Source organism: Pleurodeles waltl, chromosome 8 (genome assembly GCF_031143425.1).
Source record: "Pleurodeles waltl isolate 20211129_DDA chromosome 8, aPleWal1.hap1.20221129, whole genome shotgun sequence".
Lineage (NCBI taxonomy): Eukaryota > Metazoa > Chordata > Amphibia > Caudata > Salamandridae > Pleurodeles > Pleurodeles waltl.
Window position 1 is genome coordinate 879,288,798 of NC_090447.1, and position 18,667 is coordinate 879,307,464.

At 40.4% G+C, this 18,667-nt stretch overlaps 1 protein-coding gene across 9 annotated transcripts in view; it reads left to right on the forward strand.

Moving 5' to 3' along the window:
• DOCK9 (dedicator of cytokinesis 9) overlaps window positions 1-18,667 on the forward strand; it is a 989,328-nt gene that overhangs the window by 433,612 nt on the left and 537,049 nt on the right. For all 9 annotated transcript variants that reach the window (XR_011194943.1, XM_069205169.1, XM_069205175.1 and 6 more), the window contains exon 5: window positions 12,829-12,898. Coding sequence is in view for 8 of the 9 variants with exons in the window: in XM_069205169.1 (XP_069061270.1) it covers window positions 12,829-12,898 (70 nt within the window). In the remaining variant the exon portion in view is untranslated. The remainder of the gene's footprint in view (window positions 1-12,828; window positions 12,899-18,667) is intronic.

Consider the following 18,667-nt stretch of genomic DNA (forward strand, 5'->3'; position numbering starts at 1 on the left):
CAATCCATTTGATGAAAGTTACATCGAAGAACAGAATAACCAAAGGGAAAAATACAAACACATACATGTTCTCCATGAGAAACATGTTCAAAATTATCTTCACGGAGAAGAACGTGACATTAATAATAAAACTAAAACTACCGAAGGGAAATCTCTAGGCCCCAGTGTAATACCAGCAGAGGTCTTTAAACAAAATCCAAAATTGAGTTTTATCATTATAACTACAACCTTTGTCGAGAATGCTGTATCTGGTACTTGCTGCAAACCCTGGCACAACAGCATAATTTTACCTTTGTTAAAAAAGGTCTGATTTAACAACCCCAAATCATACAGACCAATGAGCCTAATAGACATTGATTGCAAAATTCTAACCAAACTGATCATGGATGCACTACTGTACACTGATGTCTATTGTAATCGCAACCCTTAAATTGTTTGCAGGCACAACTAAGAACAGTGAAAATGGGCCTATGATAAGTATATAGAAAACCAAAACGGTGATCTTCGTAAAAAATAACTAATCTGCACAACCTTTACAATTAACAATGGAAGATTGGAGGGAGTAGACACCTTTACTTATCTGGGCCAGTCCATCGCCTACATCCTCAAGTTAAATGGACTTATCTCTACAGCCACTGAAAAATCAGTTGCTTCCCTAAATGCCATCCATAGAATGTCACGTACCCATGCAAACTGCTTCTCGTAGAACATCGATTGACAGACAAAGGTTGGAAGCCAAATAGCCTGCGGAGAAGAACTCTCTGGTCTGGAGAAAATAATAACAAAATATGGTGCCTTGAAAGAAATTTCTGGGAGTCCCTGTTGATGCTACCATCAGTTTTCTCCACCATCGCTTTGAAATCTGATGTCAGCTACACTTCAATTCAGAATCAATGTCAAATCGTTCAAAAACAAACTGCGTGAAAAGATATTAAGTGGCAGGAGAAAACCTAGTTAACAAAGCTTGTAGAGAGCATTTCATCCTACTTAAAATGTCAAAATTTGCTGCTTGTTGGAAGAAAGAAGCAAAGAGTCTAGGACTTGTTCTAACTCCAGAAAATGTTGTTCTTAGGATCATGACATTAAAACAGAATAAAATGACCTATAGTGAACAAGTAGTTCACTAAACTGCAAATGGAAATAAAATTACAAGCCTTTAAGAACTTTCATCCAATAGGCCAAGAAAATCTTTTTGATTCGTCCCAGCACATTCAGTCATACTTAATAAATGTATCCAGCTTCAGAGAAAGAAAGCTGTTTGCTCTAGCCAGATGAGGCATGCTAGCACTGAATGAGGTCCTAAAGTAAATTCTGAGACTATTCCCTATGGAAACATAGCCCAGGGTTTGGGAGCCGTTGTTCCTCACCGTGCAACACCATATTCCCATGAGCGATGTAGAAAGCACCTCCAATCCTTTCATGCCGAGTCAAATTTACTCATTTAAATGTGGTCTCAATTGAGCTTATAAATTATGAAAAAACATTTGCTTCTGTAGGAGCGCCATTTCATGGAGTATTTTCCAAATGTTTGGTATTCGCAGGCAGACTGTGCATGTATTGTCTGTTTTGCATTGAGGAGGTGGCAGCAAGGGGACTCAACCTTACCAGTAACCTCACATGCATCGCAGCACTGCCAGCCGATCCTCTTCTGTCCTTTCCTTTTTTTCTGTCTCACTTTATGCACTGACGCCTCACTTTTCACACATGAGTAGATGACCTTTCACTCCCAGTGCCAGGTAGCCATCCATGCCACAGTGATCTTGTTGCTAATCCTGCACTAAGTTTTTGCAGCTTCTATTTCAACTTCAGATCAACTGGGCAGCAAGGGACTAACAATGTAACCACTTGTACTGAACATCTACAGTAGGCAAATGGGGCTATTGAAAAAGAACATTTATGCTGCAGGGAACTTGTACAATAAGGCAACATTTCACTATTGTAATTGCTTAGTTCTTGTGTGACCGCATGTCCCGGGTGCTCTAATTGCCCTCTAAGACGTCTAGTCTGTCAGAATGGCCAGTCCAGCCGTGGGCATAACTTGCAGCCCCTCTACATCTCCAACTGTCCAATGCTTTCTTGGTTCCATCATGTCTTGCTTGGGCTAGGGCAGACACCAAGGCCACTCATAACTTTGCTCATTTTGTCCCTCTGTCCTCAGTACAGATACCCACAGGTTTCAACAGTATCACCTCAGGGGCAGGCTTAGATCTCTGCAGTGAAGCCCGGTGCTTTACTAGTCATTATAATGCAAGTAGTTGTACGACCTGTGAAGACACAGGACACAAGTTGCGTCAAATCTTTGGCATGCTGATCAGCCAAATCCGAGTAGAGCTACCACCTGACCTCTTGCAGTCTGATGGCGCCCATGGCTGGGTTTAAGTATATTTAATGGTAGTTTTCTGCTGCTCACATGTGGCAAGTCTGCATGGGTTATTGGTGCTGCACTTGGGGTACTGGACTACTAAGTTATCTTTAGAGTTTGGTGCTCGCTGGAACCTGCAGTCACCCTGGTAATCAGGTGCTGCTAGCTGATAAAGAGTATCTTAACCAGTCCTCATGCTCCTCTAGATGGAGGATTTGGAAAATGCGTAATGTGGTCTTGTGATCATGTAAAGCATTCTAATGCCCTTGAGCCAAGTTTGCACTACTAAATCTGAAAAGAAAACTACAACTGACTGTGAGTAAGGAAATGCAAGCATGGCCCCCTTCTCGCATAGTCTCTAGATGTAAATGCAGGTTAAGATCACCTTTGAGTGACATTTTCGTTCCTTTATTTCTATTTTTTTTATTACTGAGAGAACATGTTTTGCAGTTTGATAACTGGAATTATGCTCGTTCAATTATCTGGAATGGCTATAAGGAACACGTGTTGATTTGCTCTTTATGGTTCATGTGATTTGATTTTTTTGGAATAAAATATTTCACTACAATTAGAATTCTTAAACAAAGTTCTCTTATTTGAAGAAACATCGAGTAGAGTACAGGGTAAAATAAAAAACGAATGCTGGGCTGTTGAACTCTTAAGAAGTGTAAAACAGGCAAGCTTGAACTTGAAAAATTAAAATCCACTTTTAATCTAGTGAGAAATCCAAATATAAACTGTAATCGCCTCGCATACATGGTATACTGTGTGATTAGAAACGGATAAAGCTTCAAGGGTGGTCTTTGTTCCTAGAGGATGAACTGTTTCAGTGGAAATTTGCGTTTCTAGTTATAAATCCTTTCTCATGATTGTGTTTGGAACAGAGCTGTCTCCCTTCCTTTGTTTCTGTCTGCCAATGATGTTTAGTAAACTCCAAAGCAGAGCTTTTATCGTGTAATGTAAATGTTAAGCCATTTACGGATTATTTGACAACTTGATCTTTTTTCATGCCACACTTGTGGTTTAGAGAGAAGCATTATTGTACCTTTATCTACTGGCTTTGCTTGCTGGCTCTGCTCCTTCGTTTAAAGTGCCATGCTTTGTCCTTTCGTCCTCTGGTTTTAGGAGCTACTGTGTCAGTGAGTAGATATGAGGACAGAGCTGTGCGTTTTCACAACAGTTTGAAAAATGCTCGAAAATAGCCATCGGCGGTGAAGGGAGGAGTGTTGTTTTCCGAAGATGCTGCCGTCCTTGAAAGTATTTGTCATTCTGACCTCGCCCTGCAAATGTTAGCATTCAATGAGGGAATAATGGCACCATTGTGACACAAAAGCACGCTCTCCACAGACAAGAAATGTTACTTCAAAAAAGCATATAGTCCATCATCCCAAATCCACATGCATAATAAAGCCTCCAACACTAAGGTTCCAACACTCTTGGACTTTGAAGCTTATAAAACCGTATATTTATGAGATCTCTCCCAACAGGGCCTACCGCATTGCCACGTGTGGTAGCGAATCCCTGCCCTCTAGCGGCAGTACTGGAAGCGGATCCCTGTGGCTTCAAAATTGAAATGGCCAGCAGGTAAGATCCGGGGGTAGGAGGGGGCTCATGCGCCTGGTGTATGCAAGTCATTTTGTTCCCCGGCCCATATGCTAGTTATATCCTTTGTGAAAAGCGGCAAGGAATGGAAGTAGCTTTTGTTGCCTGTTTTCTTCTGTTGGTGCATTTCCCCTCACCAAACATTCTGGGCTAACATTCTAATGTCGAGAGGCAGTGATTTTCAATCAGCCCCGATGTTTCTCCTCTATGTGTCTTTGCCCCATACTTTAAACTTCTGTGTTCAAGCCATATTCTGCCTGCTTCCTTGTTTTCCAGTAGCTAATGCATCACCTTTTAAAACATCCATCAGTTAACTCCTGCCTGTTCTATGCAAACACTTTGGAACCTGTCCAATAAACAATGGCTGCCAAGCACAGATTCTAGTAATGGGACATGATTTAGTGGGAGGGAGATTGTGTTCGTCCAGCCAGTCCCTGGTTCTGAACTCAGGATTCCACCGTCAGGTCTGGTGAGTAGTTGCTCCAGTTGCATTGGGCAAGGAAAAACTCCAGACTTCTTCCTTTTGCCTTGACATGGAAGCTTAGGTTTAGGAGTAACAATCCCTGAAAGTCTGCCAGCACTGTTTCATCCGTTTAATGCCATAGCAGTCATTACGAGGTAAAATCTCCTTGGGTGGAGTGAGATGGGTTAGTTTACACTATAACATCCTTCCTTCAATTTGATTTTCTGTCACAATGATTTTTTTCTTCAGAGCTAAAAAAAAAATAAAAAAAAAAAATAGAATTACACTACTCCTTAAAACAAAGGACATAACTGTCCCTTGGTCAGAGGCTTGCTCTCAGAAGTTTCATAGGATGGCAAACCAATTTAAGTGTTTTATTCTGTTTTAGGATGCACAAGATGTAGTCATTAACAATTCATTTGTAGGAAACGTTTTGTTTTTCTGTACTGCTCATATCTTACCACTCTGAAATAATATCATGGTTGCTTCTTAGCCTCTTTGTGCTGTTTCTGTGTTGGTCATTATTTTAGGTTGAGCCCACAAGCGCTGTTTGACCTAATTTTCTGTGGCCTTTTAACCGCACCCATCTCACACCCATCACTTTCACTCATTCATAGGCTCTCTGTAGTGAATTCGACTACAAGTGAAGAAAACCGTAAGTTTATTGAAATAAACATAGACCGCTGCGATGACGCAGCTACCGCCTTCCAAATGTCCTCTCGAGTTCTCGTGTCTCGAGCGCTCTATGGAACGCGAGTCGCAAGGACGCGGCATAACACCACATTATCCTCTTCCCTTACAAATGAGCAAATAATTTTTTCCATTACACATTACTCACCAAGGAAGCAACCTACAAGAGAACAATAAAAAAAAAAATATAATAAAAGAATACAAAGCATCAAGAAAAATAAAACACAAAATCATAACCCAAATAATACATTTCACAAAGTTAACGGTATCTCAAGGGTTTCACCCTTTGTCTGCCGCTTCTGCATACATAACGTTCAAGAGCAAATTTATCAACATCTCTTGGATTTGTTTCCTCAGTAACAGGTTCACTGTGAGATGGTTTGCTCTGACACACTATAGATTGATCAGACTTACACATTTTGTTAGAAATTTCCTTGACCTTAACCACCCTGTCAACATTCCACCAATATCGCAAATTTACTCTCACAGCATTCCCACATACTTTGTCAATTATCATAGGTTATGAAAATCTCTTTTCTCCTTTCTTCCTGTGAACAGGAAATTTAATTCTAATCTTATCCCCTACTTCAAACTGATGGGGTTAGACCTTTTTTGATGAATCAAAATACTCCTTCTGCTTCATCTGTGCCAACCGGACATTATTCCTGACAACATCATCAATCACACTCAAATCACTTCGTTTAACCCACTTGGACATCCAACCAGGACAGATCTTAGAAGATGGTTTCCTTCCACGCAACAGTTCGAACGGAGTAACACCTGTAGAAGAATGGGGGGTTGTGTGGTAAAACCAAAGCATAGTCCGTACAGAAACTTGAACATTTGACTTGTTAGCGATAGCCCATTGCACACAATTCCCCAACACTTGATTCATGCGCTCTACAAGCTCATTAGTTTGAGGATGATATAGTGAACTCTTTATGTGTTTGACATCACCTTCTAGTAAAAATTATTTAAATGCATGACTAACAAATTGCACACCATTGTCAGAAACAATAGCCGAAGGGAACCTTTCACGTAGAAATACATCTCTCAAAAATTCAATTACATTCTTTGATGAAGGTTCACTTATAAATTTGATTTCAGGCCACTTAGAGTAGTAGTCAATTAAGACTACAGCAAACCTAAATGAAATAGGTAAGGCATTGAAAGGACCAATAAGATCAATTTGCAGCTTTTCCCAAGGCCAAGAGGGTAGTTCAATATGTTGTAACGGTGGGGTCCTCACCTTGAACCCCTTTTCACAACTGTTGCAAATCACACATTCCTCCACACAAACATCAACATATTGATCCATTCCAGGCCACCAAAACGTTTCACGTAACCTGCGCTTAGTAAGTGTCCTGCCTAAGTGACCCTCATGCGCAGCAGCAACTATTCTTTTCCTCAGGCTCTCCGGGGGAACAAATCTCTCACCTCTCATAAGAATGTCATCTTCAATGGACAATTCACTTGACACCTTTACGAAAGTTTGGAATTGAATTGCCACGTTTCTTTCTCTGGGCCACCCTTCTTTTACAAATTGTATAATCTGAGCCAACACCAAATCTTTCGCTAATTCCCTCTTCCACTTACATTCGCCTATCGCAGACATATCTTCTAGATCAACAGCTGCTATAAAACATCATCCTCTTCGTCATCCTCATCAACACCCGCTTCTTACACCAACGGAAATCTAGATAAAAAATCTGCTCTGACATTCCTGTTACCTGGAACATAACGGACTTCAAAATCATATTGTAATAATTTTGTGACTAATCTAGAAATACGAGGTGTTAATTCTCTGATTTTGTCTCCAGTCAAAATAGAAATAAGAGGACTATGATCTGTGCACAACACAAACTTGTTTCCCAGACATACGGATGAAAACGTCCTTATAGCCCACCAACATGCCAACAGTTCTTTTTCAATAACAGAAAAGCTTAATTCAGATCCTCTCAAAACTCTTTATGCATATACAAAGGTATTTTCCACACCTTCTTTTGCTTGAGTCAACATCGCACCCACACCGAAACTGCTTGCATCCACAGTTATAATACACTGCACATCTGGATCAAAAGGTTTTAAAATTCTAGGCCTAAATAGTTGCGACTTGATCCACTCAAGCGCCTCCTGACAATCCTTACTCCAAACAAAAACAGCATTAGCAACGTAATCACTCATGAAGCGTGAATAAAATTCGCACAAACCAATCAAGGACTTCAACCCTGTTTTGTCTGACAGTGGAGAAGCATTCATAATCGCTTTGACTAACCCTGGTTTGGGTTCAGTTCCTTGTTCGGAAATAACATGTCCTAAATATTCAACTCTATTACGCAAAAATTGGCATTTCTCAATTCTAAGAACCACTTCTCTTTCCTGCATGATTTTTAACACTTTTCTCACAATGTGATCATGTTCCTCTTTGGATGCTGCATGGATCAAAACATCATCTTGAAAAACAGCTACCCCTTTTATGTCCTTTAACATCTGAGACATAACTCGCTGAAAAACAGCTGCTGCCAAAGCTAACCAAAAAGGCATCCTGCAATACTGAAATGTGCCTAAAGGTGAAACAAAGGCAGTAAGATGCCTTGAAGCTGGATCTAAAACAATCTGATGGTACGCCGTAGCTAGATCCAAATTGTAAAACCATTTTGATTCACCAATAGTGGCCAGCATCTCCGTAATTTTGGGTAAAGGATGCAAATCTACCCAAATATGCTTATTCAAACTGCGAAGATCAACACAGAATCTCAAATCACCATTTTTCTTCCTTGCCACAACCAAGGGAGATAACCATAAAGAGGAATCTATAGGTTCAATGATACCCTTCATACACAAATCCTTTAACTCTCTTTCCAGTTTGTCCCTCACACTGAATGGTACACTCCTAAATTTGTTTCACTGGAATGGCTCCCTCCTTGACTTTTATCACATGAGTAAATCCCTCAATGGTGCCCAACTTTTCCAAAAACACCGATGGAAAATCCTTTATTAGATTGGCTCCATAATCACTTGATTCTACAACAGTTACCTGTTCCTTAGTGCCTGGTCTCAAAACCATTTGAAACAAACCCTGATGAAACCAACCCAATATGTTTAGTCCTTTTATCGCCACATAAATCTTGCCAAAAATGATCCTTCCCTTAAATTCAAGTATATCTTCGAAATAACCAGCCAATTCAATATTTCTCCCTTCATAGGACATAGGTGCTCTGTCAGGTGCGCAGAGTGTTCTCTCTCCCCAAACCTCCTTGCACAGCTCTTGAGGATTCATTGTGATCCGAGCCCCAGAATCTACTAAAAGTTTAATTACTTTGTCACCAACACCAATTTCAACATAAGGATCTACACACATAGGATCTCCAGTCACTATCTGATCCTCTGTGACAATCATTACCATGTCACTGAGCTCTTCTTGGATTCTATCTACATCACCGTCATCTTCTTCTGTGACATATGCTACTCCTGAACTATTTGTAAACTTCCCTGAACTCTGTTGAGAACCCACACTTATTGTGCCACTCTGACACACTTTGGCAAAGTGCCCAACTTTGTTGCACTTCCTGAATGTGGCATTCTTAGCAGGACCGCCTCTGCCACTCTTAAAATGGTTCTGATTACCACACCGGAAACAAATATTGTTTTGCTTAAAAAATGGTTTGGAAGAAGTCTTAGTTAATTTTAGCATTTTTCCATCTTGAGAATTCACCAATCCTATATTTTCTGTTGTTCTGGATTCCAATTCCTTCACCGACAATATAGAGGTTTCAATGCTCTTTGCCAGTCGTAATGTCTCATCAAGTGACGGATTGTTCAAAGAAAGAAGTTTTTGCTGGATAGTCTTATCCATGCATCTTGCAATAAATTGGTCCCTGACCAGCTTGTCACTGAACACCTGAAACTGACAATCGGCTGCAAGTTTCCTCATGCTGACACAAAAGTATCCACATCTTCACCAGGATTTTGTTCTCTTTTGAAAAACGTATGTCTTATAACTACTAAACTGGGTTGTATGTCAAACCTCAGTTCCAATTTTTTTACTGTTTCGATATACTCATCAATCTCTTCTCCTTCATCCAATACCAAGGCAGGAAGATGCTTAAAAACGGATCTCCCTTCAAATCCTAGGGAATGCAGTAAAATAAATGTTTTCCTTTCAGGACGGAAGCGTGCTGCACCAATTGCTCCTAAGTACATTTCAAATGCATCAAACCAATTTTTCCAGACAATTGGAGGATTACCCGGTGTCTCCAAAAAAGGTGGTGGTGGATTCACAGACTGCATTCTGAACCACAATTCAAGTGCAGAAGGTAAGTAATATCACTGAGTTTGCACTGCAGAGGATAATGAAGGCTGATGAAAGCCAGCAAACAATATTTCACTTTACCTTCTTTACTTTTAGATCTGTATTAATATAAGATCCAAAGCAGATCGCACACAGCAAGCACTAATGGTTCTGTACAGTATAAGCATCCACAAAGTTTAAATAGGCTTCCAAAATTATTTTCCTCTTAACATTAGGGTACAGTACCTTTTTATTCCATAAGATGGCAGTGTTGGACAAAAATCCAGTGTAACTGCTTCAGCGTCTTCTTGAAAACAGGAGAAAACAAAAGTAGGTAACCAATCAGGAGCCTTGATTGACGTTACCAATTATTAGCCGTACTTCCTGAATGCCATAGACGTGCAAAACAGGTCCTGTGCAGCGGTCTTAACACTCGTCGCCAAAATCCTTGTAGTTAATTCTACTACAAGTGAAGAAAACCGTAAGTTTATTGGAATAAAAATAGACTGCTGCGATGGAACGCGAGACGCGAGTCACGAGGACGCGGCATAACACCACACTTTCTTTTAAAAAATCCCTTGATGTTATTGGTAAATACTATACGTTTGTTCCACCTTGGGATGGTTTTGTTACTGCCTTGCAGACTTACCCTGTTACACAGATTATTGCACGATTGTCCATATACTTCAATGTGGGCAAACAATTTTTTACTTTTGTTTCTTCCCTTCGTACTTTATTGGGGCTCACAGCAAGAACTCCATGAATGTTGTTGAAGAGCTGGTTTTTCCCATTGGGAGGGGCAGGCGCGGCCCTTTGTTTTACATGTAAATAAACGTGGCATCCTGCCTTCTGGGAGGCTTGTGTTACAGGAGAGTTGGGAGTCACCCAGACGCACAGGACTGGTAAGACGAAGTAAGAGTCACACACCAAGTTTTACAGTTTGAGACCGTCTCTGATATGGTCTATGCATGTGGGGCAGCCCCCCTGCCATCACCAACACGCGCAGTATTATATAAAACGCTGGGAAGATATGGTTGTAAATGTGGGATGGCAGAGGGGCTTCAGTTACCTAAAGACTTTTATTTACATTGCAAATGATCTGTTCTGGGTTTTCTAAATACCGCTCCTGTGGTAACCTCCACTCTGACCCTGTGTGTTATTATAGGGGTGAATACAGGCAGCTGTCAGGCTGGGGGAGGCATTGGTTATTTCATGACTGCTCTTGAGACAATATACTGTCTGACCAGGGCATTGTTGGTTTAGGGTTGCAAACATCCATCCTCTTTGGTGGTATTCCAGGGGTTTAAAACTTCAGCGACATTGAGTACAGAAGGTTTCGTGTTTTACCCATGTCTCTGAAGTCTGATTGGTTTAGCTACCATGTTTCCAGATCCACACCTGACTAGTTCATCCAGGCCTTTTTTCCTTGAATTCTGGGACTTGTAGTCCTGGTTTTATACAGAAACTTTAGGAAAATAAGCATTTTCAATTCAAAGGATCTTGCGTTTGCTCGAGCTAAAGCTATTAGCTTTGTAAACTCCTAACTGGACTTTTATTGCCACATAAACTGAAAAGTAAAACAGTTTCACATAAGCAAGCCCACGGCTGCCATGTGAGCAAAGCAAACACACAAAAGGAAACAGAAGTTTGCTCGCAGTGAACCGTATCGGCAAAAGTGAAATAATCCATGTAACCGTCAAAAGTGCAATTATCCATATAACTGGCAAAAGTGCAAATATCTATGTATTAGGGTCGATGTCATGCAACGCACTCTAATACTGCCTATGAAACAAAGATAAAAAGTAGTGCAGAAACCATACAGAAGGCATGGAGGCTCGCATGTTTTCGGTAATTGGTCAGTGCGCTCGAGGTGGGCTAAACGCCGCAAAAGGCATGACGTATACATGCCTTTCACTAATTAAATCAAGCTAATTTCAAAAGGCAAGTCCATGAACCAACCAAACTGATGGGCTTGACATGGGCGTGGTTAAAAGCCCACAGAGAGATTACACCAGTGACGGAGCACTTTGCACTCAACCCTAAAAAGGAACTGGACTGACTCCTCTTGTGCGGCCTTGGGAAACTTGGCATCTGTGGATTGAAGGGAGGAATAGGGCCGGTCTGACTCCAGGAGAGAAGACACATACTTTGCTTGAACTTTATTTTTGTACAAGTATAAAGTTGGCACGTTTTGCTTTGTATGTGCTGTTGTGCTGGCTCAGCACTTTGAAATAGCTCTCGGACTACGTAGCGACGCTACAAAAACATAAATAATTAAAAGTATTTTATGTTTTGTATATTTGTGGAAGGGGCTACTAATTTCCCATGTTTCTGTTTTGGCTGAGAGGTGACATGAGTCTTTAACTCTTGGGATGCTGTCGTGGGTGGGAGAGCCGTGACTGACAATAGATTTAAAGTGCTGTGATGGCTTGTCCGCCCAACATCCCGGGAGGCGGCTCTGGTTTCTGCTTTTCAGAACAAATATTGTTTGCTGTGGCATATAGAGGCCATTCAACGTGTATCCCACCCTCACCCTTTGCCAGTGCTTAATTTGTAAATAAAAAGGTGCCGGTGCCCAAAGCCCTCTTCTTAACACGCGGCAGCTGCAATTAAATGTGTGAACACGGAATACTGAGGCAGCGTAATCCCGAAGCCATCTCGGATCTCTTCAGTCCATTTAAAGCCACTCCCTGCCCCTTCAACTCACAACTGCAGCTTTCTCTCATTGTGATGCTTTTTCGTTTTTCTCTTCCACCGTCTTTCCCAAACGTGTCTTTTGCTCACAGCAAATGCTTGAGGCAGAAGACTAGGCGCCGGCCCTGAAAAATAAGTGCTGGTGCTCAGCACTGGAAACAACAAGCACAAATTAAGCACTGCCCCTTGCTAAGATTAAAAGTTGGGGTTTTATTTTGTTTGTGTTACTGCGTCATAACTGTGAATAGCCAGATTTTGAGTCTTGTAATTCAAGCTCATGACTCTCAGTGCGAGCCATACAGAACAGATTCTAACTGTGCCTCGTGATCCTTATCGTGGATGCGCTCTAGCCAAGGCTTCTTCGTTGCTGTATCTTTCAGTCATTCCTTTCATATTTCTAGCACCACCCGCGTCTGTTTACTAATGGCAAAGGGCATTTTACCTACGAGAATCAGTCACCGTGAAGGATATTGTTACCAATTCAAATATCTGAAGCCTGAGAAAAATAAAGCATTATATATTTTTTCCTTACATGTCACTTCCTGAGGAATAGTCTTCGACATAACGGGAATATGACAATGTGTGCTGAATAATTAACCCATTAAAAAGTTAAATCCATTAATTGTTTATTTGGTTTGCTAAAGTGTTGTGGTCACTAAATGGTAATGTTGTTATCCACAATTGAAAATGCTTAGGATGTGAAATATAAGTATCATTTTTTTTTAGTAAAGGGACAAAGTCGGAAAAGCTGCCAGCTCACGTGTATGAAGTAGATGAAGATGCAGATAAAGATGAGGTAAGCTCATTTTGCATTCAGCGTTTCCAACTCCAGCTCGTATTTTCGTTTATAACATGATTTTGGTTGTTTAATCCCTATGAACAAACTGAAACGAGCGTCTAAGGATTGAGTTTGCATGGTGCCGAAGGGAGGAATAAAACGAGGCCCTAGTTTTTACTGCATAACTGATGCTCTGTATGGGGGGAAGGAATTCCCTTTCGTAAGTTACTGCTTAGCTTATTGTTTATTTGCCTACATCATGCATACCTATGTCGAGCTTTGAGGGTTAGTTTAAAACCAGCAGAAGATGTTTTAGTGGCTAAATTGCTGACTTGGAACCTGGGAATCTGGACACTGGCTCTGGTTTCAACATGTAACTGTAAATGTATTTATATAGTGCTTACTACTCCTGACGAGACGTTGCAGTACTTTACGGCAAGTGGCACCCTACTCCGGAACCCAGCGGATTAGTGTTGGAATAATATAGGGAAATATAAATTAATTTGAATGGTGAACATGTGAATCTATTAGTTTGATTGAATAGGATAAAGGAGTGATAGAGGAGGGACGAGTATAGATCAGGCGTCTTCAAACTGGGGGGCGGGCGCCCCTAGTGAGGCTGCAAGTGATCCTTGGGGGGCGCCAGGCCCTGACCAAAAGAAAGATTATGCAGATAATAGTGCTTTGTTTTAAGCAGAAAATGTTTAGTGCATTTTTAAAAAGGTAACAGAACTTGACTACAATGTTTAAATAAGTCTAGACTTAATTTAACATTGCCAACTTCATAGAATAACTATAGAAAATTCTGAGGGGGGCACGATTTATTTCTTCCCAGGGAGGGGGGGCAGCAGCTTTAAAAGGTTTGAAAACTACTTGTCTAAATAGTGTCATTTAGAAGATCGTATTAGATGAGATTTGGGATAAGTCAGAGGAGGGAAGAGTCTAGAAAGGGATATTATGGAGATCATAGTGAATTGAGGTTTGGGGTGAGTAAGAGGGAATAGTCTAGAAAGGGTCTTATGGAGATGATAGAAATAGAATGAGGTTTGGAATGAGTTGGAGAATGGAGGTAGAGGATATTTTGAGAGAAGTATTGGAGGAGTTGAAGTTTTTTATTTCTTTCTTTCTACAGTAGGAATAAAGTAGTAAATATATAGGTATAAAACTACATGTAAAGGGTACACCTGTATAAGGAAAATAACAGATATAAAATTGTTTTTTTATGAAATTCCATATGTGCAGGTATGAATAGATAGTTAGAAATTCAGACTGTCAGGTGTTGCTGTACATAAAAGCTAATTTATTTGAGTATATTTCTAATTTGTTATATTTATTTTATTGTTATGTTATCCTCAGTGTATCAATAGTGAAGCGCTTAAATACAATAGTTATCATATTTATATATTTCGATAGATAACACAATCAGAGACTCATAATCATATAGTAAAAAAACGTATATGAAAACATTGCAGTGACGTATGTACATGTTTCGCCACAGTTCAATCATGAGATCACATCGTCACTGACAGGAGTGATTCCATAACATCTACCTTTCACATATTTAGCGAAAAATAAGTGATTATTTGAGGTTTAAGTATACCAGTGCTCTAGTTCACATCTATTGTATTGATGCAGAGGAGTGAGTGTGTATGTTTGTGATGGTTACCATAGCAGTCCAGTTACAGTTTGTGTCCCTGACCTAAAGTGTGTGTGCGCCCGAGTATGGAAAATCTACTCAGTAATATATTACAGTGTCGGAAACAGGGGAGCCCACAAGTATGGCACATATCATTTAATTTGACGGTTCTTTATTTTGCTTCACTTATAACTTACGTTTTGGGTTCCTCTGGAGCTCAAATCCTGAATTGCATTGGAAAGCAGCACTAAAGTAACACAAAGTAGTACTGTGCACTACTTTGTGTTAAATATGGCGTACCCATGGGTGGTACATGTATGTACATATCCACCCACCCATAGATTTTGAGCACATACTGAGTGGTAAAGTGTTAACCTTTGTCAAATCATGGACTATGGTGCAAGGATGTGTGAATTAACATAAGCCAGCACCAGAGGAAAGATTAACAGCTCCATGTCTTAGTAGATGTTGTTCCGTTGTGTTCTCTTCTTTTCATGCAGAGCAACAACTTGAACTGCATGAAAACTTAGTAAAAATGCCCCTTCATTTCTTTAACCCAAGCACTCTTAATGTATAACCTCTATCAGTATGGATGGTATGTGACTCCTACAACTTGTATTTCTTATTGTCTTTTTTTTACTTTAATTAATAGTTTTGTAGTAATCAAGAAAACAAAAAATGCAGAGGCTACAACTGAATGTAATAATGACAATCCACAACCTCCTATAAAACCCAAGGAATAGCAGGGATACAAGGAACCTAGAAGAATAAAACTTACATTATGGTTATCCATACATATAAGGGAAAAAATAAGTCAAAGGTTAGTCAAAAATCATGACAACACAGCATCAAAGGTTAACGTATGCAAACCATTACGCAGTGTAGACCTGAACATCACGGGGAGGCAGTTGTGGTTTCCTCAGCATCCGGTGTTGGGAAGTCTAATATCAAAAGATAATCTCTTAAGGGCTGCCATATATCTTTTTTTCACATTGTCTTGGGTAACATTTTCTTTCCATTGCTTGTGTGTAATTTTTTGTGATGTAAAGCCCTCTGAGACTGCATTAGGATGAGTATCACAGTAAACTAAATAAATGTGAGAGAGCAGCTAAGGAGAGATGGGAGACACCATTGGAGGGTGATAGTGAGGGAGTCTTTGAAGGAGGTCATTGGAGGGGCACCAACTAAGATTGTTGCTCCGGGCACCACCTATGCTAAATCCAGCCTTGGGTCCATCCCATATGTCCACCTTCCCTCTTGATAAGCGGAGTAGCACTTGAGCATGAGAGATACATATTAACTTCTAGCATTAAGAGGTGCCTGTCATCACCATGGAAGTGTGGAGGGGGAAATACGTGTGATTGAAGGCTGTTTACCATAAGTGGACTAGAACAGAATGAAGGGCACTTGTACCTAATAGTGTCCCTTCAGAATGTCTGGTGCTGCACCACATGGAATTTGTAATTGGTCTGATACAATCTGCCACTGTTTTCTGCCCTTTGAGCCCAGAAACAAGTTAAGCGTTTGACTTAATGGAAGCTCTCGCTATTAACCCAGTAAAAGGATTGAACTTGAGGCAGGATGCCTGACTGCCTACCCACGTAGACAAGAGGATAGAGATCAAATGCCCATCTGGTGCGCTGACCTAAATGTAAAGAAAGGAGACTTCTGTGTGCTGAGAATTTATTTGCAAAACTAAACGCCAGTGTGCTTCAGATTTTATGTTTTAGACTGCTGCCTGGGAGATGTGTTTACCTGGGAATGGTGGATCGCTGCCACTAGTGTGTCCAGCTAAGACAACACTTGTTTCAGTGGATGCCTTGTTGCCCCTGAGTTTTCTGATTCCCAGAAAATTGGACTTGCATGTCAAAGGTGGGCTGCCATACTCCAAATACATTGTTGTACTCCCCAGAACATGCACTATATATCAGAAAAGATCAGGTATGTGTTTCGGAATGTCCCATACTTAGTGGGAAAGTTTAATCATATGCCAGATCAGACATTTTACTGATGATGTCTTCTGTATTTGTTTGTAGTTTTATGTAGTGCGAACTCGACCCTAGGTACTTGAAACCTCCCCATGAGAACCAGTTATATTACCCAAGACTATGTTGTTTCGTTTCACTCACAGGGAGGTTTAGGGCCTTATTTACAAAAGCACCCTTACACTTTTGCTAGTCACAAACTACACGTGTAGTTTTATGTGTACAATCTTTACAACTGCAGAGAACCCTACACATAAAAAGATATGAGTCTCTGCAGTTGCAAAGATACTTCACTTAAAACTATACTTGTAGACTCGAATAGCAAAAAATAGTAAACTTACTCCAAAAGTGTTTGTTTACCTTTGCGAGTAAGGCCGCAAGTGATTTCTCAGAATCACAGAATGTTGAGCCACTGCTGAGATTCGCAGGTCTAAAGTGGGCAACTCTGGCTGTAACACCACATCCTTTCCCAATGTCAAAGGTGAGGTCATGCATGTGTTAGCGTGGAAATTTCCGGTAATAAATAATTTTAAGAATTTCTGCTTCACTACTGGACCCCAGGCAATGGAACTTGGAGGTGTAGATGGAGACAAATAGAAGCTGCAATCAAAAACATTTATTAATTTTCAATATGTTAATGACATTTCTTTTAAGAGCCAAAGATGAGTTTGAAGAAGGTTAAGTATTTTATTTTCAAGTTTCATAGTTTCTCATCTTTTTGATAGAATTAAAAAATCATATCTCAAAATCTAACAGAACAATGCATGAAATGCATTCCATACAATTTAATTCCCTAATCTAAAGGGTGGTTTTATAAAATAAAAGCGTATCAGTTAGCTAGAGGGACCCATAAAGAGTTTATGAATCAAAGATGTGAAAGCATTTAGAAATTCAGGAATGTTTTGGAGCAAATGAGTTTCAGGCAAAAAGTCTCGATCCAAGTCTAAGTATCAAAATATAGGCTGCTCAAAGTGAGTCTGAGTAGTATCTCATAGAGGGTCTACGAGAAGTCAGAGTATCAGAATAGAGGAGGGAGTCGCTGCTTAATGAGCCCAACCATCTGAGGCTTCTCAAAGTCTTTTCCTACAAGCTTCGCTTAGGCAAGCCGCTCTGCAAAACATTCCTACACTAATCTAGGAACATGTAGTTTATAAGCACACAATTTTGAAACTTGTATCTTCTGTCTTCATCTCTTGTTCGACGAATCAATTTTGATGTCTTCATGAGAACAGGACAGCTTCCATCAACTAATCTCTCTAACAAAGCATCTAAGAAACATATTATTTATTTTGTTCTAACGTTGCAACTAAGCTATCTACTGGATGCCTGTTCTCATAACTTCAAGAAACAAGGGAGAAAAAGTTAATGGTTAGTGTAATGTATAATTTAACGTCACATTTCCTTTCCCATATAGTTAGAACTGGGGTTTCTGGTTGCCAGACTGCACCGTGTACAAGCAGGAACCACCACTCTAGTCAGTTTAAGCTAGTTACACATTTTAAGATAACCTGTGCACACCCTCTGGTAGCTTGGCACAAAGCAGTCAGACTTATCTAAAGAGGCAATGTTTAAAGTATTTGTGCAACACACACACACACATACACACAATCACAAAGAAAACACTGCAAAAATACCCCACAAAGGGTTAGAAAAATATGATATTTTTATGAGTAAAACAAGACCAAAACAATACAAACCCAATAAGTAGTACCAGAGTTATCAATTTTAGAAAAATAAATCAAAAAGTAGTGCTTAGAAGTCAGTAGCGTCTCGGGATTACTTGAGGTTGTGCTAGACTGGGGTAAACCCAAAATTCGGAGTGACGTGATGGAGGGCAGGCTGGCTACAGGATCCACTTAAAAAGAACTTTGGGTGGAGATTGTGTCAACATAGAAGTCTCAATACATGGAGCAGAGGAGCAGATGCATTGATAGATGTGATGTAGGCGATGTACCAGTTCTGATGTGTGGAGTATCGAGGAAGCATCGAAGAACAAACGGCAATGGACATCGAGGTGATGCGTTGTCATCGAACCGTGGGGCTGGAGAGGATGCCTTCAGCACAAAGTGATGCATTGGCACTGAGCCGCACAGAGCCGGAGATGTGTCAGATTCCGGGGACGATGTGTCCCAAAGTCAGCTATGCAGTGTTCATGGCCTGGGCAGC